The sequence below is a fragment of the Octodon degus genome, unplaced genomic scaffold (genome assembly GCF_000260255.1).
Source record: "Octodon degus isolate 3935 unplaced genomic scaffold, OctDeg1.0 scaffold00132, whole genome shotgun sequence".
In the NCBI taxonomy this organism is placed as follows: Eukaryota; Metazoa; Chordata; class Mammalia; order Rodentia; family Octodontidae; genus Octodon; species Octodon degus.
Window position 1 is genome coordinate 7,434,706 of NW_004524708.1, and position 21,114 is coordinate 7,455,819.

General features: G+C 50.0%; 1 protein-coding gene across 1 annotated transcript; it reads left to right on the plus strand.

Moving 5' to 3' along the window:
* The first annotated feature begins 2,398 nt into the window (after positions 1-2,398).
* Positions 2,399-8,089, plus strand: LOC101579626 (neuropeptide Y receptor type 4). Its single transcript, XM_004641241.2, has 2 exons — positions 2,399-2,576; positions 6,209-8,089. Exon 2 carries the CDS (start codon positions 6,268-6,270, stop codon positions 7,384-7,386), a length of 1,119 nt encoding a protein of 372 aa, XP_004641298.1. The 5' UTR covers positions 2,399-2,576; positions 6,209-6,267; the 3' UTR covers positions 7,387-8,089.
* The last annotated feature ends 13,025 nt before the right edge of the window (positions 8,090-21,114 follow it).

Here is a 21,114-nt window from a genome sequence, read left to right on the forward strand (position 1 = left end):
GCACCCGCGGAAACTAGGGGTCCTGCTGCCAGTAGGGGATGGCAGTCCTACTAGGACATTTGCCCTGAGGAGCACCCTGACCCACTCAGAAGGAGCTTCTTTTTTTAAAAAAATTATTTATGTATTTGGTAAAGGGTTCACTATGCATCTTGGACTCATAGTGATCCTCCCTTTTCAGCCTCGCAGCGCTGGAATTGCAGGTGTACTCCACCATGCCCAATTTCAGTGGCTGGCTTGGCGTGGGGCATGCAGTACCAGGGATTGAACCTGGATCCTTACACTTGCCTGGGCAGGTGTAAGACTGAAGAGCTATCTCCCCAGCCCCTCAGAAAGAGCTCTGACATTGGACTCACACACAACTCTTCCACCTCCAGGTTGGGTGGCTGGACAGTCACACCACTTCTGCAGGGCTCAGTTTTCTCAACTGTGAAGTGGCATAATCACACCTCGCACTGAGCACAAGGAATAGGAGCAGGTGCTTATTCCTGGCATGGGAGCCCTCGCTGGTGTGATACCCTCTCAGCTCCTTGGCTGGGACAAAGGCCTGGGAGCCCTGGACACTTTTCCTAAGTATGTCTGTGTGGCAGACTGCAGGGGTTGCCAGCAGACCAGGACTTTATAGCTGTCCCTAGAAGAGGTGACAGCAGCTGGAGCCTAGTCTTTGGAGAGGGTGGCAGCCAGGTTCTTTGCTCCCACTTGGCAGTCCCTGAGTGACTCCAGGGAGGTTACCCTGTCATCGATGTGCTGCTTTAGTAAAATGAGCAAAAATGCCCACTGTTTGGCCAGGTGAGCTGATTCCAATTAAAGTAGGTAAAACCTGGAGCATGCACGCTAAACATAGCTGAGTTTCAGAAAAGGTCCCTGCCCAGGATGTGGGGGGCGCTTTTGTGGGGAACCACCGAGCGCTGTGTAGTATGAGGGAGCTGTGTATGGTGTTTGGCAGGTGCCTGGAAATGGATTCAGGTGGTCACTCTCAGGTGGCCTGCCAAGAACTCTGGGAGTTTTATCATGGCGCCTTGGGGAGGCAGCACTGCTGGTAGCGTCATGGAAATAGGACCAGCGCTGTTGCTCTGTTTTCACTGACTCCAAAGGAAGCCACCAAGTATTGATATGTTAAACTTTAAATCCCTACAGAATGTGAAGAAAAAAAGAAAAATAAATAGAAAAAGTATTTTAAAAATAGGAATAACAATTACATATTTTTACACAGAAATTTAGAAATCTAATCATATACAGTATTGTAGTAGGACAGTCCTATGACTTTTTTTGTCTCTTGTTTTCGTTCATTACCCCCCTTTTTTAAAAAAACAAACGTTTACTTGAGAGACAGTATGGCAGTAATTGGTTTGACATGACAAGCAGTGTGTATTTAGAAGACCAGAATGACAGGCACTCCAAGCATGAGTCTAGTAATACACTTTGCTATCTTCAGTGCAGTTGCTTGGATTACTCTGCCGAATTCATGCACCTACAATATATGAATGGCAATGGAATGCACATCCATGACAAAAGTAAAGAAAAAAGGGGATATAAATGGACCATTTTGTAGTGGAAAAAATATATATCTGTATATACAAAATAGCATAAATATATAGCTACTTTATCTTAGTTCAATGAGAAGAAGGTTTTGAACTAATAGTGTTCAGGCAAGATATCATGTCTACATCTTGTGCTAGGAACAACTACTACAAAGACAACAATATGCAATGTATTAATTTTTGTAACTGTCCTACTAACCTGTTTTGAAACTCTCATTGCTACTTCTTTCTCAATAAAATTATTAAAATATAAAAAATTTAAACAAAATTATTTTGTATAAAAAATAAATAAAATCTTAAAAAAAAAAGGAAGCCACCATACAATTCTCATAGCACACTCCCCCCCCCCCCCCCCCCCCCGCCCCCGTCTTGGGGCCCTTTCCAGCGCTCAGGAGCGCTGCCTGTTTTATCCGCACCCTGGAAGCCACCTCCTTCGCTCCCTGGAGTCTACCCTTTTTTCTCCAGCCCCTAGCTTTTGCCCTGGAGGCGCCCTCTGCCTGACCCCATTCGCAGCGAGACTGTGTCCCCGCTGCAGCCCACTCTCTGCGAGTCTCCTCCAGGGCTGGGAGCTCCAGGGTGACACAGCCACGTGCATGGGAGGGAGTCTGGGGAGAGCTTAAGGAAGGTGTGTCTGCTTGCACTCGTGGTGGATGAGGAATCCGGGGTCTGGGAGGGTGGAGAGCGCGCGCCGGGGTGGGCGTGGGAGACCGGGGTGCGCAGGGTTTATGTTGGGTGCAGCTCAGCTGCCGGCGGAGTCTGGGGCAGCGCTGGCGGCTCTGCCCTCCGCCACCTGCGCCGCCCAGCAGGTGACCACGCGCCTGAGGGCTGGACCCAGAGCAAAGACTTGGGCGCAGCTGGAGGGACGCTAGCCCAACATCTGGAAACCTTGCTGCGGCAGGGCGCTGGACGGGCTTCCTGGATCCCGCAGCGGGCTGGAGAGCATCCCACCATTCCAGTGGACCTGGGAGACGGTGTCTTAGTCTCTCTGCCTGAGACGTGAGTGGCCAGACACCTTGCGCTGCGACTGCCATCGCGGAGGTGAGGGGCGCCTGAAGGGTCTGGGGGGTGGGCGGTAGGACAGTGACTGTGTGCAGAGACCCGGGAAACAAGGCAGTTCGCCCCACTCCCACCCCACCGGCACAGAACAATTTCGAGCCCTTTAGTTTCCTTCTCTGGCTGCAAGCAGGCTGCCCTGCATCCCCTGGGAAGCTGGGCTGACCTTGCATGATAATCTGAGGCCCCAGGACACCCACCCCTCTGGTGTCCCCAAAGACCCTAGGACACCTGGTTCTCACTGTCAGTGGGGCCCCAGCCTAACAGCCCGAGGTGATCCGGGAGAGGGTGTCCAGACTGGAGGCTGCAAGAGGACAGATGGAGTCCTTTGAAGGGACAGACACTGTGCTAGCCCATTCATGCCTGGTCTCTCCCCAGGGTGTGGGCACTTCTGCTGTGCCACTGACAGGGGCCTCTGAAGGTCCATGCTGCTGGGGAACCCCTTGCCCAGGTCAGCTTGGCAAGGACCAGTGTGGAGGCCCCTTAGGTAGGAGAAGCAACGGTAGAGGGATCTAACATTTGACAATGTTTCGCACCTGTTCTGTGCCAGGTTGGCAACTCCACCTCCCAGGAGGTGGCAAAGAAAGCTGCTGAACGGTTCCTTGTCCGTCAGCTACACTCTGCCCTGTAGAAGCAAGATAGCGCTAACCCACTAACGGAGAGGGAGGAGGAGGAGGGGAGCTCACTCCTCAGCTTCACACTGACTGCAGTCCCTCCTCCGTCCCTGGACCTGGGAGGGGCCAGGCCACCTTGCAGGCAGGTGTTTCTCACCTTTACCCCTGAGAGACAGCAGAGCTGGGGCTGGGATCCAGGATAACCGTGTAGCCTGCTGGCCTGTGTAGGACCCTGGCATCCTATTCTGCTATTTTATCCACTGCTTTTTGATGTCAGAGTCCCTCATGCAACCCCAGAGCCAGGCCCATAGCCCATTCTTGGGTGGAAAGTCCCCCAGATGCCAGGTGACATGGTCCCTGCAGCCACATGATCTCCCTGTGGCAGTTCCTAACCTTAGACCCCTTGGTCCTGACTGGGGAGGCCTGGGCTTCATTGTGATACTGCTTCCTGTCTCCTCACCCAGCTCTGCCCAGAGGCACTCCTCAGAGACCTGAATGACTGCTGCCCTGCCCAGGGCTTCTCCTGTAGAAGTGCAAAGTCCCTGTGCCCCCAGGACCCGTGTGAGCATTGCTAGGGTCTGCACTGAGCTGGCTTGTCCCTGCCTCTGCAGCTCTGAGGAGAGAGAGTCATGGATTGGCCGACAGTTCGCTTCCCTTCTGGTCTCAGTAATCTGCTTCCTCTTTGTTGCTATCTCAGGCACAGTGCTTCCCTTGCCCTGTGTCCAGAAGCAGCTGGAAGGGCTGGTGTATGGTCAGTGGTGTCCGTGTGGTGTCCCAATCCACTTGGCACTGCCTATCAGCTTCTGAGGCAGAGCACAGGCCAGGCTGAGCTGGCACTGCCTTCTCTGTTCCCATCTTGTCTTGGCCTCATCCCTCCTTGCGCCCCTGATGCCAGAGCCAAAGGGTTTGTTTTGGAACAGACCCGGCTGGTGGGCAGAGTTCAGTGTCTCCTAGTGTTGTCCGGCTGCCTCTTCAGCCTCACATCAGCCCTTCTGCCCCGCTGCTCCCCAGTAGGCTCCTCCCTTTCCTGCCTCTGGGTCTGTTCCTGTGCACATAATGTCCCCTGTGCCTTGAACTCCCTCCTCTTCTCTGTCACTCATCAGCCTTTGGGTCCCACACCAGTGTCACCTCTCCCCTCGAAACCCACTCTGCTCCCTCTCTGATGTCTCCAGTCACCGTGGTTTGGGCCACGCATTGTGGCCTTGGAGACCAGCTGTGTGGCCTGTGGTCAGTTTCTCTTGTTGGGTAGGCCCAGTGCTGTAACAGTCACCTCTGCAACCCTTGCCTGTAGTTGAGGGTGTGGCACCTGTGTGAACGGATAGCTGGACAAAGCACTATTTGGGGCATCTCCTTGCCCGGTGCCCCCTCTGACCAGCATGTGGTTACTGGTGTGGAATGACCAGCTGGGGGTCAGCCGCAGCTTCCACTCTCTGTCCTGTTTGTCACATCTGAGACCCTGTGTCTGCTGTAGGCTCAGGCATCTCTGCTCGCTGTTTGCCTCAACCCTGGACCTTGTGTCTGGCTTGGTGTATTTCATTTTGTCACATGTGGCCCCACATAAACTTTTTTTTCTTTGTCAGAAGGTTGTGATGCTGGTGAAACTTTTCTGACTCTTGAGATCTGGCAGCCTAAATAATCAAGCTCTAAACTGCCAGACAAATTTAAGACCCAGCTCTGTATGTCAGATGTTCAGTGAGTGATGTTTATGACAGCTTATGCATAGATTTACTGATCTCTGGTTCTTTTGGCCTTACTCTGTAAAAGCTGTGTGTAGTGTGGCACTTGACCATGAAGAGGAGCAGGTGTGGCTCTTGTATGGAATTGAACAGTATCTTAAATAGGGTACTCTGCTGTGCAGGGTGCTTCTCGAAATAAGGGCCCCAGCTGTGTGCATCAGAACCCACCTGCCAAGGCCACCTGCTAAGACACATCCAGGACTCATTGACTTCCAGGGGCCTGGAACCTGCCCTTCATCATACTCCTGGGAAAATGCTGATCTTGACTGCAGGCTGAGAACTGCGACTGGAGGGCCAGTGTGGTGTGTCTTAGGGGTGTGGCAGTGGCAGGAGTCTCTCCTTGTTAAATATCCATCATTGTTATTCAGTCCAGGCTTCTGGAGTCCCAATTCTATTCAGTCTTGGCAGAGGATCCTCATGCTGAGGGACCCCAGGGGAAGGGACAGCCTGTACCTGGACATGGAGACCTGGAAAGTGTGGTGTGGGCTTGCATCCCGTGACCTGAGCTGAGGTAACTCCATAGAGGGTGGTGGTGTCCCCTGTCTTTGGCCAGCCATATGTGCACACTTGGGCAGCAGGAAGAAGCTGGTGTGGCTATGTGCCAGTCTTATCAGTTCTTGCCTTTGCTCTAGGCTGCCTGAGAAGCAAGGAGAGGTAGGGCCAAGGCCAGGGCGTGCCCAGTGTGTCCAGCCCCAAATCTTGTGTTCCATGGATGCCTGGAAGACTCACAGTCTCTGCAGAGTAGAGTTTCTTGCTCTGTCTGTTTGGATAAAATGTGACGAAGGACTTTCTACCCTGCAGGGAATAATTCTGCCTATAATGCTTCATTTTTTTTTTTTTTATCATCATAACAGCTTGGAGTCCTGAGGTCAGAGGAAATCTGTGGAACAAGATTTGGCACCAAACAGATCTTAGCTTGTATCTGAGCCCTGTTACTTTTTGTCTGTGTGACAGTAGGCAAGTTGCTTCATTCCTCTGAGTCTTCGATTCCTCTTTAAGGAAGTGGGCTCGTGACACCAGCTCCCAGAGTAAGGCAGTTACAATCTGTGAAGTGCCAAGCACAGCTCCGGTGTGCAGCAAATGCTTCCTGTAGGTAGTGATTATTGGACGCCAGTTTCTGACCCTGAGTCTTAGGTGGCAGCTCCAGTTGCCCCCAGGTGGAGTTTTTGGGAAACAAGTAAAGAATTCTGTCCCTGACCCTGGTCCTTCCTGACTCCAACCTGGGTGCATGAGGATCCTGAGTCCCACTGGTCTGTTTGTGTTGCAGGTGTCACCTCTGAAATGGGTCCTTAGTTTGAGAGCTTCCGGAAGCTTCCCACTGCCACCATGGATACCTCTCCCTTCCTGGTCTCACTGTTCCCGAGGTCCTCCCAGGGGGAAAATAGCAGCAAGCCCCAGGGCATCCTATTCAACTTCTCTGACCACTGTCAGGATTCAGGGGACCTCATGGGCTTTATCGTCACCTCATACAGCATCGAGACCATTGTGGGGGTCCTGGGGAACCTCTGCCTGATCTGTGTGACCCTGAGGCAGAAGGAGAAGGCCAATGTGACCAGCCTGCTCATTGCCAACCTGGCCTTCTCTGACTTCCTCATGTGTCTCATCTGCCAGCCCCTCACGGTCATCTATACCATCATGGACTACTGGATCTTTGGTGAGGTGCTTTGCAAGATGTCAGCCTTCATCCAGTGCATGTCAGTGACGGTCTCCATCCTCTCACTTGTCCTCGTGGCCCTGGAGAGGCACCAGCTTATTATTAACCCTACTGGCTGGAAGCCCAGCATCCCCCAGGCCTACCTGGGTATTGTGATCATTTGGCTCATGGCCTGCATCCTCTCCTTGCCCTTCCTGGCCAACAGCATCCTGGAGAACATCTTTCACAAGAACCACTCCAAGGCTCTGGCATTTCTGGAGGACAAGGTGGCCTGCAAGGAGTCCTGGCCTGTGGATCACCATCGTGTCATCTATACCACCTTCCTGCTGCTCTTCCAGTACTGCATCCCACTGGCCTTTATCCTCATCTGCTATGTGCGCATCTCCCAGCGCCTACGGAGACAAGGGCGCGTGTTCTGCAGGAACTCAAGAGCTGGGCAGATGAAGAGGATCAACGGGGTACTCGCGGCGATGGTGGGTGCCTTTGCAGTGCTCTGGCTGCCCCTGCATGTGTTCAACACTCTGGAGGACTGGCACCATGAGGCCATCCCTGTCTGCCACGGCAACCTCATCTTCCTGGTGTGCCACCTACTTGCCATGGCCTCCACCTGTGTCAACCCCTTCATCTATGGCTTTCTCAACACCAACTTCAAGAAGGAGGTCAAGGCCCTGGTGCTGACCTGCCAGCAGAGCCCACCGCTGGAGGAGTCTGAGCACCTGCCCCTGTCCACTGTGCACACAGAAATCTCCAAAGGGTCTCTGAGATTAAGTGGCAGGTCCAACCCCATTTAGCCAGCTCTAAGGCTCATCACTGTCCCATCACTTGCCAGGACTTGTCCCTTAACCCAGTGGAGACACTGCAAACTGGGGACAGTGCTCCAGATTTCCTGACTTTTGGGGTCCAGAAAGAGCCTGTTTTTGCATCCTCCATATGTGAATTCTGAGATCCCATGGTTCAGCTTCTTGTTCCTTGGAGAATTTGGGATCCAGATTCTGTAGGTCATGGTGAATGTGGCAGCTAGAGCCGCAGATTGCCAGGGCTGGAGATGCCTGCCTGGCACAGTCAGGGTTCATGCGGGGAAGTTGGTGGCAGATGCCTGGTTGGGAAGCCAGGGACGTGGCCCTTACCAGTGAGACCTTGAGGTTGCTGTGGGTGAGGGAAGGGGCACTTGGAGCCAGAGCTCTGGCCGCATTTCCTAAGAGGGAGGAATCCGTGCACGCAGGGCAGTGGGCTTCCAGTGGAGAGGATGGATCTGTAGTCATGGGTCCTCAGGCCCTGCGATGGGGGCCCATAGCTCACATCTCACCCCACTTTGTGTCTGCCACCTTGTATGGCTATCAACCTGTCCTTGAAGACATAGTGAATGCCTTGAGAGTGACATCTTTAATGTTACAGGGATCATGTCCTTCTTAGCTAGCACTGGCTTTAGCACAGGGAAAGAGCATGAGAAAAGCTTGCTGTCATGAATCTAAGGTCAAGGTGCCTCTCACTACTATCTTGGGCTCCATAATCTCTTGCTGGCCCTGGTCTCCAAAGTGTCACTGTGTATGGACCTCACACCTGTCCTCACAGAGAAGGAAATGCCAGCTCACTCCGTTGGGATGTCCCACCTGGCTCTATCTGCTGAACTCAGCATCCCATGGAGTGGACCTTGGATGGGTGCACTGTGGTCCCTGGGGCAGGGCATTCAGGTACTGAGCCCCTAGGGCATCCCTGTGAGGCCACCAGCACTGGGCCTACACGGAAGGAAGGGAAAGGGTCAGGCAGCAGCTGACAGAACAGCCTCACCTGAGGGAGCGGTACAGCTTGCCCCTAACTAAAATCCTGGGCAGGTGACACTGGGACCCCCATGCTGACTTCCAGGAGCTGCTTGTTTCATGCCAGTTTTTGGTTACATCTGCAGTCAGTTCTTTTCTTCACTTTTATCCTGGATCTCAACACGACTCTTAGACACAGTGTTGGTTTGTCCTCTGGTGCAGTCTGTTGCCAACTGTCCTAGGTGACTATGTGCTAACAAGCAAAGCCCAGACTCTGGGACCCATGCCAGCAAGATGTACAGTGTCCAAGCTCCCTAAAGAATTGGGGCCTAAGGCCCCTTGAGATCCAATGCAAGTGCTGGATCTTGCTGCTCATTATTAGTTTTAGTGGTGCCAAGTTGCTTGGGGATAAGGAGGCTTTCAGATGCCAGTGGGCTCAAGGACAAGAGGTCCTGCCTGGGTGTCTGTGAGGGTGCTTGGCACAGGGAATTAGGGCAGTGGGTAGAAGCCTCACTGAGCTCTCCCATGCTCCCCTCCCCGTGCTTAGGTTGATGTAGTCCACCTGGGTGACCGGTCCTGCTCCTGGTTCCTAATGACCATTGGGGTAGCTGGGTTACCAGCATCCCAGCAACTTGCTACTCAAAATATGGTCAGAATACCAGCAGCCCCGGCATCACCCAGGGCCTGGGAGTCATGTGGACTCATGCCATTCCAGACCTACTGAATCAAGGTGCCCCTTTTATCAAGCTCCCCGGCTGATTGCATGGATATCAAAGTCAGGAAGTGATGCTCTAGGAAAAAGATTGCCTGGAGCTATGACACCACCCTGCAGCTATCAGTGAGCTGTTGCCTGGTTGTTCTAGCACATGGCTTTACAGTTGTCCTTGCCACAAAGGGATACCCAGGTTTGGTTGGCTGTCTCATCTTTGGCTGTGTGGGGTGCACATCTTGGGAAGCATTCCTTCAGTAGATACTTGCCAAGCGTGTAGCTCACCAAGTTCTATTCCTAGGGAACATGCCCTTTGGTATTCTGCTTTGTTCCACTTCAAACTGTTTCCAGATTTCCATCTTGCTGGGTGTAACTTTTGGTAGTTGCTTAAGAGTTTAAGATCCACTCCAGAGAAAGCTGGCACTGCTCAGCTGGGTCCATATCTCTTGCCCAGAAAATCAGCCCTGCGCCAGCTGCTGTGGGAGGCAACCACCTTCCCGGAGAACAGGAGGTGGGGATTGGAGCTCACCGCTATGGAGACTGCTTGGGAATGCCTGGAGGGCAAGCCCTTCTTGATTCCTGCTGGGAAGACTTGCATCCTGCCTGTCTCTAGCCCTTCTGTTTTAAAGAAATGATGCTGACTTGTTTTTCTTGTCATAAAATTGAATCATGTTAGTCCTTAAAAATGCAATATATACAAAAATAAAGTGAAAATAAAAAGGAAATCACTTACTTCTCTTATCTTGGAATTCACCATTTGGAGATAACCACTGTTTATATTTTGGAAATTGTTTTTTGTTTAGCTTGTGTAAGTGTAATCATGTATGCACATGCCTTTTAAAAATGGTTGAGTTCACACTGTGTGTATACTGGTACTTATTATCTAACTAGAGATTATTTTATATCTTTTTTGTTTTACTTTGTAAGAATTTTCATTCATTTATTAATTTTATTGAATGAATGTATCAGACACTATGTTAGCCGCTGAAATATAATAGTCAATACATTAGACATTGTCCCTACTTCATGAAGCATTGGCTAAGTAGATCTTGTGTCCTTCTTCATTGTCTGTTGTACCATGTCAGGGGTTTCTAGATGCATTACATATAATAGTACATTTGGAATGATTTCCTTAGGAGAGATTTCCAGAAGTGGAATTAATGACTTAATTGACTAAATTAAAGACTTAATCGGGCTAAATGACTTAGACACTTTTTGAGGCTCTTGGTTTCCAGAGAGGCTGGACCAAACTTGCATTTAGTGTGTTCCCTTCTCCTCTGGCCATGCTGAGGATTTGCAGTTAGCAAACCAGCCTGGTCCTGGATTCCCCAGCCCAAGGGACACCTTATCTTCTGTCTGTGAGCTGACTGTGCACTGCGGGCGTGGACCTCCCCAAGGCCAGCCCTTGTCTCCTATGGAAATGTCAGGGGCTTGCCATTGCCTTTAAGATTGCAGAGCCATGTAATTCAATTGTTAAATGAGATTCTTGAGGATGCAAGAGGGTGCTATTAATTATTACCCTACGACAATTGGCAGCACCACTCCAGCAAACCGGAATGGGAGGTCATCCTCCTGTAGATAGGCCCAGTCCCTGTTGCATAGCTTACTATCAGAACTCTTCAGTATCTGGCCTGGCTAACCTTTCCAGGCCTTTTACATCCTGCTCATATCACATGTAGTTTAAGCACAATGGACCTGCAGTTCCCCAGCATGCCTGGGCTTTACTCTCTCTGTACCTTGGCTCCTGCCATTTCCTTCTCCAGCTCCACCCACTCCCATCCTGCGCCAGTCTGTAGTACCCTCCTTGCCCATCTGAGGGGGTCTTAGTCCTACCCTTCCATCAAAACACAGGACCAGTGGTGCCATTCATTATGACATTTGTCCAGTAGACAATTAGGATACTTTATGATGGAAGGGATACATGACAGACAAAAATTGAAGATGGCTTATTTCTCATGGAACTTGATTTACGTATACACTGTAATGACTAATCCTCCAGTTGTGTGCTGGGGGCCCACCCTATTACGAGATTGAATAGAATCACCTACTTCCTCATAAGGCTGTGAACTCCTTGAGAGTAAACCCCAAGGGTCCATCTTGTACTTCTTGGTCATGTCCTTGGAGACAGCAAAAATGCAGCCAACATTTGCCTGGTGAAGAATCAAAGGATCAGTCAAAGGGGAACCTAAATTTCCATGGTCTTAGAGATGTTCTAGGTAAGTTTTCCCTTCACCTGTGTTCAGGGACCTTGAGGAGGTGGCAGGGAGCGTGGCTGTGCAAGGGTGGCCTTGAAGCTCTTTGTGTTTAAATGTCACTGCTTTCTTGAAACTCACTACCTCTGGCTCTGAAAACAGTTTATCAGTGTGATTGTGTGCCAGCCCGAAGCTCTCCTAAAATACATGTCCTTTCATTCATGAAGCTGTGAACAGGGCTTTCAGTTACCCATTCTTTTGACTGCCAAGGAAACCAGGCTGGAAAGGGCATGCATTTGGAACAAAGCCCTCCAGCTGGCTGATGCAGACCCCAAGATAGCCACAAATCCCTAGCTAGCAGTGTGCTTTGAGATAGTCAACATCCAGTGCATCTTGTATCTGTCATCTGTTTTTCTTCTGCGTTTCATGTGGATGCTGGGTCTACCCAGGATTTCCAAAGGAAAGGTTTCAAAGACAAGTATCTTTGCTTTATGGATGGACCCACCTCTCCAACACATGTGTATGCAGTGAGTGGGAGACTTGTGTCTGAACTCACTACTATGAGTACTTGTCTCTTCTTCCCCATTCCCAGGTGCTGTCAGAGCATGATACCATTGTAAGAGGGGTCTTGGCCACGCATGGCTTTGGGCAGAAGTGGTGTGGTGGGAGGGCCTGGCAGGGGGAAACCACTCTCATGGCCTCCAGGAAGCAGAGAGAAGGGAGATAGTACACTCTCTAGGGTGTGTTCCCAGTGACCCACCTCATCAGACCGCCCTCTGGACACAAGTCAGCAATAAGCCCCATGATTCAATCAGCTTCCCAAAACTCTGCCTCTGAGCACATGGGGTTCTTGGGAGACATCTAGATACAAACCATAGCTGGGGAACAAAGGGAAGAGGGTGGGCACATTAATACTGGGAAGCTTAGAGGCAGGACCCCACCATGCTGGTGCCTCCCAGAGAGCACCTGAAGTTGCTCTGGAGGCAAAGAATGCTGAAAACAAGATCCCTTAGAACTGGTGGAAGGAGCTGGGCCAGGTCATTGTCACAGGAGGACAGGGGTGTGTGTGTGTGTGTGTGTGTGTGTGTGTGTGTGTGTGTAGGTTCCACTAACTCAGGCTTTCAGCTCCCTGGCACTGGCAGATTCTGGCCACATGAGAAACTAAAGACCCCGCTTTAGTCCTGAAGTTGAACATAACCCAGCATGCTTAGAGTGGAAAGACACTAGCTTACCTTCTGGCTGAGGGGGACCAGAGAAGACCTTGTTTGAGTATTTTGCTCCAGGTGTCAGAGTCAGTGTGACCCTTAATTACAATTGTCACCTTGACCAAATTAAGAAATGGCTCATAGATTAGTGAAGCATACTTCTGAGTGTGTCTGTGGGTGATTGACACGTAGACCAGCAAACCAAGGAAGGAAGGCCAGCCTGATCTTGGATGGCCCCAGCCAGTCGGCTTGCAGTCTGGAGGACTGAAAGGGGAAGAAGGAGGCTTGTGTTCTAGAGGCTCTGTTCTTGTGAGCAGGCTCATCTTGGGCTCCTGCCATCATCTGTGGGCACTGGACTCTAGGTTCTTCAGCCTTTCCATGTGGACTCTCGCCAGTGGCTTGCTCGGAGCTTCCAGAGCTGGTTCACAACCCCTCTTGCTCTGCAGGTTTTATATTTAAAAATATTTTTTATTTTAATTTGAAGAGTAAAAGCAGAAGCAAAATCAAAATAGCAGATGCAAGGACAGAAACAGGGTAACATGCAATAATACATATGTTACAGATTTTCAAATCAAGAACAGCAAATTGACAATGGTTGTTATAGCACCTATTTTTATTGTCAAATCTGTTGTTCAGATTAACAGATATAGTTATGGAAGACTGGACAAAAAATTGAATAATGATGCTTACTGGGCTGAGCAGCTACTGGATCTCCGGGCTCCCCAGAGCACAGCCAGCCATGTGGACTCTCTGTCTCTGATCCGGTAAGCTAGCTAAGGAGCCCTGTGCATAACGGCACGCTTTTCTGCTGATCCTGCTCCTCTAGAGAACCCCACCAACACAGATGGCATGTGGAAGTCTCCCGTCACGATCACTGAAGACTTGAAGCCTGGTCCACGGCCTGAGGATAAGACTCAGGGCACAGTGGGAGGCATGGTGTGTCACTTCCAAGGCAAGTTTGTCCCACGTCTGAGACATTTTCTGGGCATGGGCCCCAGCAGGTTTCCTTGGGATATGGGAGCATTCTGGAGACTCTGGGCACTTCTGGTGACTTGGAAAGGAGCATCTCTTCTTCCCTGAGCTCTGTCCTCACAGATTCTCATCACGGTCATGGATGCTCCCTAAACACATCTGGTGGCATCTGCTAGGGCCCAGGGGTCTCTGGGGTAATCAGCTCTTGCTGCAAGGCTGGGATTGTCATGAAAGCTTTCTCAAAAAATAAAAAGGTGTTGAGATGTACCCCAATGCAAAGGTGGGTCTAGGCTCAGTCCCCAGTAACAACAACAACAACAACAACAACAACAACAACAACAGCACTATTTATATTGACCATATATTGAAATAGTAATATGTAGACATATTGGGTTAAAGTATGAAAATTAATGTCATCTTTTTCAAAATTAAACAGTACTTCTTTTTTTTTTAACATTTATTTATTTATTTTGTGTGTGTGTGTGTGTGTGTGTGTGTGTGTGTGTGTGTGGCCAGCTCAGCCCACCTGGGGGCGGGGCTGGCTGGCGTGTGGGGCTGGGGGATCGAACCGCGGTCCCTGTACTTTGCCAAGCTTGTTCCAAGTAGGTGCTTTAGACCATTGAGCCATCTCGCCAGCCCTAAACAGTACTTCTTATAGCAGCTTCAGTTCACAGAAAAGTTGAGTAGAAAGTATAGCTTCCTCCTGTCCTCTTGACCCCTAAATCCCCGTGCACAGCACCTCTCATCACCAACCTTCCCTACCACTTGGTGTATTGATTACCATCTGATTTACATATCATTATCAGTCAGTCTGTAGCTTAATTAGGCTTCACTCTTGATCTGGACATTGTAAGCATTTTGACAAATGTATAAAGATATATCCACTACTCTAGTACCATTCAGAGTGGCTTCACTGCCTTAAAACCCTTTTGTTCTCTACCTGTTTACTTTCCTGCCCCTAGAACTCCTGGAAATCACTGTTCTTTTTATTGTCTTTATAGTTTCACCTTTTCCTGACATCACACAGTTGAAATCATGCACTGTACAGCCTTTTCAGGCTGGCTGTCCCCTTAGTAAAACGCATGTACTATCTCTCCATGTCTTCATTTGTAGCCCTGAGCAAGGTTCCATAGCTGGCACAAACCACCCTTTATTATCCACTGGAGGACTTCTTGGTTGCCACCAGACTTTTACCATTATGAGTAAAGGGGCATGTTTTTGTGTGAATGTACTCTTTTTTGTGTGTGATGGGGGAGGTACTGGGAATCGAACTCAGCACCTCACGCTTGCCAGACAAGTGCTGCACCACTAAGCTAAGTCCCTGGTCCCAGTGTGTGGATATACTTTTTCAACTCCTTTGTGTAAAAACTGGACTGCTATTGCTGAGTCTGACAGAAGACTGTATTTTGATTGGAGGAAATTGCTCGTGGCCTCCCAAGGTGGCTGTGGCCCTCTGCACTCCCACCAGCAGGACAGGGCCATCCTGTAGCTCCACACTGTGCCAGCACTTGGTGCTGCCTGGGTTTTGCATCCGGCCTGCTGGAGCAGATGTGCAGTGGACAGAGCCGTGTGCAGTGGGACGCAGCCGTGTGTCACAGTTTCCTCATTGTATGGGACGGGGAGCATCTTTGCACGCACTTGCTCATTTCTGGATAATTTCTGTGGAGAGGCATCTATTAAACTTTTTTGCCCATTTTTTAAGCTGGGTTGTTTGTTTTTGGAAATCTTAGTATAGTTTGGATAACAATGTACACCAAGTCCTTTATGAGATGTTTCTCTTGAAATATTTTGAGCCAGTCAGTGGCTCATCTTCTCATTTTTCTCCCCATGTTTACTTTTTACATGTGGTTACTGAAACACTTACTGTTGCACGTATGGCTTGAGTGAGGCCTGGCACCTGCACTGCCAAGCAGCCCCTGACTCTGCCTGTGTGGCACACTGTCTCTTTTTCTCAGTGAACAAGTGGCCCTCGAAGCTCCTGGTGTTGGCCATGTATCTCTGCAGTGCCTGGTTTCACCACCGGTGAGGTCAGGGCCTGTGGCCGTGGGCAGGTGGTAAGGCCTGGTGCCCAGCTTTGGGGAGGGCTGACCGCAGCCGTGTGCTCGTACCTCATTGCTCATTGGTCCCTCTCCTGTGCACGTGGCTGAGACCTCTCATGGCCAGGCAGGCCCAGAAACGAGTGTGCAGTGAGGGCAGAACCACTGACTGTGCAAGGAGCTGGAGGAGCCAGAGAGTGGGGAGGAGCCAGTCCTTCTCCATGGGCCCTGTGGAGGGTGGATGGGGTGCAGCTCCAAGGAAGCTGGTTCCAGCTGCCTCCTGAAGATGACCAGCCCTGCTAGGACACCGCCATGGCTCAGGCTGGACCCCACCCCTGACCACTGATTGTGTGTGCTGAGCTGGGCAAGTGGGTACACAGTAGAGTGCTGCGTACCTCAATACAGCTGCACCCTAGGTCCTGAAGCCCCAGGCAAGAGCCCCAAAGTTCTTGATCATGGGAGCCTGAGCACCGGGTTCACTCTCCTGGTGTCCGAGCTCAGCCCGGCATGGTTCCTGTGTACTGCCTGTCCTGGAAGGGGTCAGCACACTTGTTCCCAAGCTTATCTCTGTGGGTTTCTGCCAGTGAGCTCTGACCCAGCAGATGGTGTGACTCTGCTGAGCCCTTTCCCTTGTTTAGATGAGAAGCTTGGGGCCTGGGGCTTCTGCCTGCTGAGGAATGGGGCTCTCGTCCACAAACAGAGCCCTGGGAATGTAGGGATCTGGGACCTTGGTGCAGGCTGCAGCTCCCTAGTCCTCTTCTTGTCATCCCTTGCTGTTCCCACAGCATATTCTCTTGGCTGGTTCCCAAACTGGAAATCATGGGATCCAAGCTCTACACTTGGCCAGAAGGCTGGTTGGCATCTCGGAGGACCCACTGAACACACTGGATCCTGGTGGCTAGCTTCCTCATCTTGTTGAACAGGGTGACGTCACTTCCTCATGAAGAAATTTGGGAATTGCTTATTCTCTCTAAGCCTAGGTTTCCTTAATCATCGAAAGGGGGACTTTGGCTCAAGATATTTACAGAAATCAGAAATCTTCTGAGGATCCAGGATTGCTTCACCTTTGTGGAAACTGAAGTGATTCTGTAGCCCTCAAAGCTCTCTGTGGAATAACCCAAGTCTTTTGGAGACAAACCCGGGCCAGGACCAATGGGTGGTACACTAAGGTCTAGAGAGCTGCAGGACTCCGTTAAACTCAAGCATCACTTTCATGAGCTCTGTCCTAACTTTTCCAGCTTTGCATACCCAGGTCAGACAGAGCTAGATTCTGTGGTTGAGTAGGTTAATTTATTCACTGAAGTTAGCATTAGCCACGTCAGTGCCATGTGGCCAGCTGTTAGCAGCCAGATAATAAATAGCCTCATTGTTTGCAATTATTACTGAACAAGAAGGACCTGGGGTACCAGATAACGAGCCATAAATGTCCGACACGTAGGAGGGAAATGTGTGATGTGCAGCGATCCACGTCACCACATTGCCAGTCTGCCCCTGGGCCTGGCCCAGCTCTGAGTTCCCGGACATGGCTGCAGCAGAATGCCAGTGCTGAGCCTCTCCAGGCAGCTCCTGGGGTGCACAGTTGCCTCCCCTTGCTTAGCTTGAGCCTGCCTGGTGCTAGGTACTGGGAAGTGTCAAAGGGCCTGTGCCTGGGGAGGTGACGCGAACACAGCATGCTAGGATTCTTCCTGCCGGGAGAGTTCCTGTGAATCGCGGCCTTGTAGCCCCTCGTGTCCCAGCATTGTTCCTCAGTGTCATCTGTGGGCTTTCTCCTTGTCATCCCCCAAGCAATGCCTTCTGTGGATTCCACACTCAGGCCTCCCCTCTCACGCCCTCTCTTGCTTCTCAACAGAGTCCTTTTGGACTTGGGCACCTACTGCAGCTGCCCTCCATAGAGTCATGGTTTGCTGCATGGTTTGGGTGCCTCCCCTGCATTTCTGCCTTGACATCACCTCCCCAGAGGTCCTCTTTCCTCTTCCATCAGCTTCTGAGACAGGACTCTGGCTCAGTTCTTGCCCTGATGGTTCCATGGTGGGCCCCACTGTCTCTCCTACACTGAGCCGTTCCTGGCTCTGCTCTGATCTGTGTGGTCCACTCCACTTCTCAGGACAACTGAATGTGAGCTTGTGGCTTCATCTGCTACTTAGCAGCAGACTGTTCCTGGATTCATCCCTTCCATGCCTCGCTTACCTTCGTGGGATATCAGCTGTGCACCCCGAGAGCAAGCCCAGACAAAACGTGGGCTGCTCCCTCGGGTTCCTGAGGGTTTTCTGTCATGGCTGCCTCTCCCAGTCTATCACCAGCCACCTACCTGCCTTTTCAGGAGGGGCTGATTTATTTTTGTTGCTTTAGCTTAGGCTATGGTAGGGGCCCTGGTAGCTCCACTTCCTGTCCTGCAGACTGGTGGTCCGCACCAGCCACAGATCTGACCCCGACTCTCCCAGGTGGGTCCCACCACCTGTAGGATGGAGGCCCATGCTTGTACATGGCACTGAGCCTTCCTGGGCTCCCTCCAGCTGTCCTCCCTATCCTGGCAGCTCTAACCTTCCCCCTCCATTCCACTGCAGTCCTTATTTTTAGTATCTCAAATATGCTATCCTTGGCCCAGCTTGGTGCCTTTTGAATCTCTGTGCTATTTCCAACTCTTAAGTTTATCTTCTGTAAACTCCTGGCTTCCCTGTTTCTTGTCTGCATCCCGGAGCACTGTGCCAGGTCTCTGTTGGGCACTCAGGGAGCCATAGACTTGGAAAGAAGGCAGCAAGGCCCTCTCTGTCTTTCTACCTGGCAGTCACCCCCTCAAACAGAGGGACCAGGCCTTTGTCTGGGTGACCACTAGCACAGCGCCTGGCCCAGAAAGGATAGTGGGCTAGTTTCCAACATGGGGCACAAATAGATATAGAATCTTGGGGATGAGCTGCGCCTCTAGCATGGAGCAGAAAGAGCCAGGCTTGCAGCCACACCTTCTCCCCAGAGGAGCCATCTCAAGGCCATAGCAGTCTCTAGCAGCAGCCTGGGAAAAGCAGGTCTCCCTGAAAAGCATTTAAGTTAGACTTTGGGGTCAGGGTAGTGGGGTTTGTCTGTCTGTTTAAGAAAGTTGTCCAGTGTAATATAAATGAAGAGAGAAAGAGATGGAGTGGGGAAAGAGGAGGAGAAGGAGGGGAAAGAAGCAGAGGAGGAGCCAAAGGCTGGAAGGCCGCTGAGGGTCCTCTGCGAATTCCATGGGACTTGGTGGAAGCAAGGTCCCCATCTCTGAATGGCTCTTGTCTGAGATGCCAAGTGTTCTGGCCCATCTGTTATTCACAGTCTCTCTGCTGTGCTACAGCCATACCTCTGGTCATTGTCCCATCATCACTAAAGCCAATGTTGTATCTTCCCTAGTGCTTACATTATGCTGGATGCATGTAATGAGAGAGGTAAGGGGTTCAGCCGTCACCAGCAGGTGGGGCCAGGATCAAATTCCTGGCCCACCAGGCCTGGGTTCTTGGAGGTTGGGATGGGGAGAGATGGAAGGGGAGCTGGAGGGGACTTACATATGCTCTCACTTCTCTGCCAGTCCTTTGCTGTGTCCTAGGTCATGCGGTGAGATATGAGAAAGAAATTCTAGCCAGGACAAAAAGCTAAATAGTGACTGATAGTGTGTGGGCTATGGGTTGCTTCTGAAGAGCTTTGGACAATGTTCATGATCCACTACATGTTTAGATCAGGATATTAAATCACAGAATATCCCTTCACTTCCACATCTACAGAAAGCAGCTACCACTACAATCCTGGAAAAGAAGATGCCAGCAATTATAGAGATCCTTTTGTTTATTCTCTGTATATTTCCCAGGCTTTCTTTCTTTCTTTTTTTTTTTTTTTCGGAACTGGGGATTGAACTCAGGCCCTTGTGCTTGCCAGGGAAGAGCTTATTTCAATGAGCCACCTCCCCAGCCCCTTTCCCAGGTTTTCTGCAATAAGTAGATGTTACTGTCACAATGAGAAGAACCTACTTTAAAAGCACCTGAGTGGCAAAGGCTGCCAAGAAAGCTCCTTAGGTCCCGGGGGCCCAGTTCTCTCTCAGAACAGCTGGGTTTTGATCAACGTCCTATGGGAGAGCTGGGGATGTAGCTCAGTGAGTGAGTGCCTGTCTAGCATGTGCAAGGCCTTGAGTTCAGTCAGCAACAACAACAGCAACGCACACACACGCACGCACGCACACACACACACACATGTCCTATGAGGAAATGGAGAAAATATTATGGCTGTATCTAGATGTCCCCCAAAGCCTCATTCATTCACAGGTGGGGTTTTTGGGAGTGGCTGGACAATGGGTGTTTGAAAATGGATGAGTACACTGATTAATTTAGCATAGTTCTGGTGTTGATAATGGACGCAACAAAGAAGAGCGAGCCATCCTGGGTGTGGGTGGAACCAACCAGCAGACTTACAACCTGAATGGAATACAAAGGGAAAGAGAAAGGAAGTCTTGCTGCCGCGCGCTTGCTGTGCCATGGCCTGTTTCTCTTCTGCCACGCCTCGTAGCCGTATCACTGCCTGAGAGCTAGCCAACTATAGACTTAAACTTCTACAACCTGTGAACCAAAATAAGCCTTTCTTCTTTTAATTTGTTAGTATTTTGTCCCAGAGAGAAATGCCTAAGACACAGGACACATGTGCTTCTGATCTATCACACCTTTTTCAAAATTAGTCTCCTGAAAGGCGAGACTATGGCACCCTGACTACCTGCTGATGTGAGAAGCTCAGGGGTTAGAGCCGGTAGCACAGTCCCCACAGGACAGTTGATCTGTCTGGGGACATTTGGCGGAAGCTCCCTGCTTTTCTTCTCCGATAGTAAAAAGTATGGGCTTTCTGTCTTTATTTTGTTGTTCAGTTTTCATTTTTTATGAATACATGTCTGTATCACATAATGGTTACATTCTTGATGGGGCGTGGGTAGGGGGGACATAACACATCTTAATTGTTCACTTTCCTTCCATTTCCTCTCTCCTTCCTCCATATATCTATTGGTCCACTTCCCATTTGCAAAAGGTCATCTCTACTTCTTATATCTTTTATTTTGTTCTTTATTTATATTTCGAGTTTATAATAGAAGAAAAACCATGAAAAATTTAAGTTTCTGTGTCCAAGTTATCTCACACAGCATTACAATTTCAAGGTGCATCCATTTCTTAAAACTAGTCAACTTTATCCTTTTCATGACAGAGTAGTACTCCACTGTATATGAACACATTTTTAAGGCTGTGTTTGATGGTATTGTTACTGTTAATTGTACTTTATTAACTAAATTTATATAATATCTCTAATCAGTTGTTCTTCCTGGCATTCCAAGACTGAGATTACCTAAGGGTCATAAACAACACTATAGGTTAGTACCAAAGAACCAGGGTCCAACGAGGCAGTAACTTTTCAACCCCAATAAATTGAAGAGGTAAGATCTTGCTTGAAACCTAAAAGTCAGCTACTCCTGGAAGACATCTCTGAAAGGTAGTAATTTTCCAAGTTTCCAAATACTAGCAGTAAAGGTACTTATTGTAAGTAATTTACAAGCAGCAACCTAAGAATTAAACTAAAAAGTAGAAATGAAAGGACACTTAAGCAAGATGCAACCTCAGATGTCCAGCTTATGAAAGGTAAATCCTGGGGGACAATGA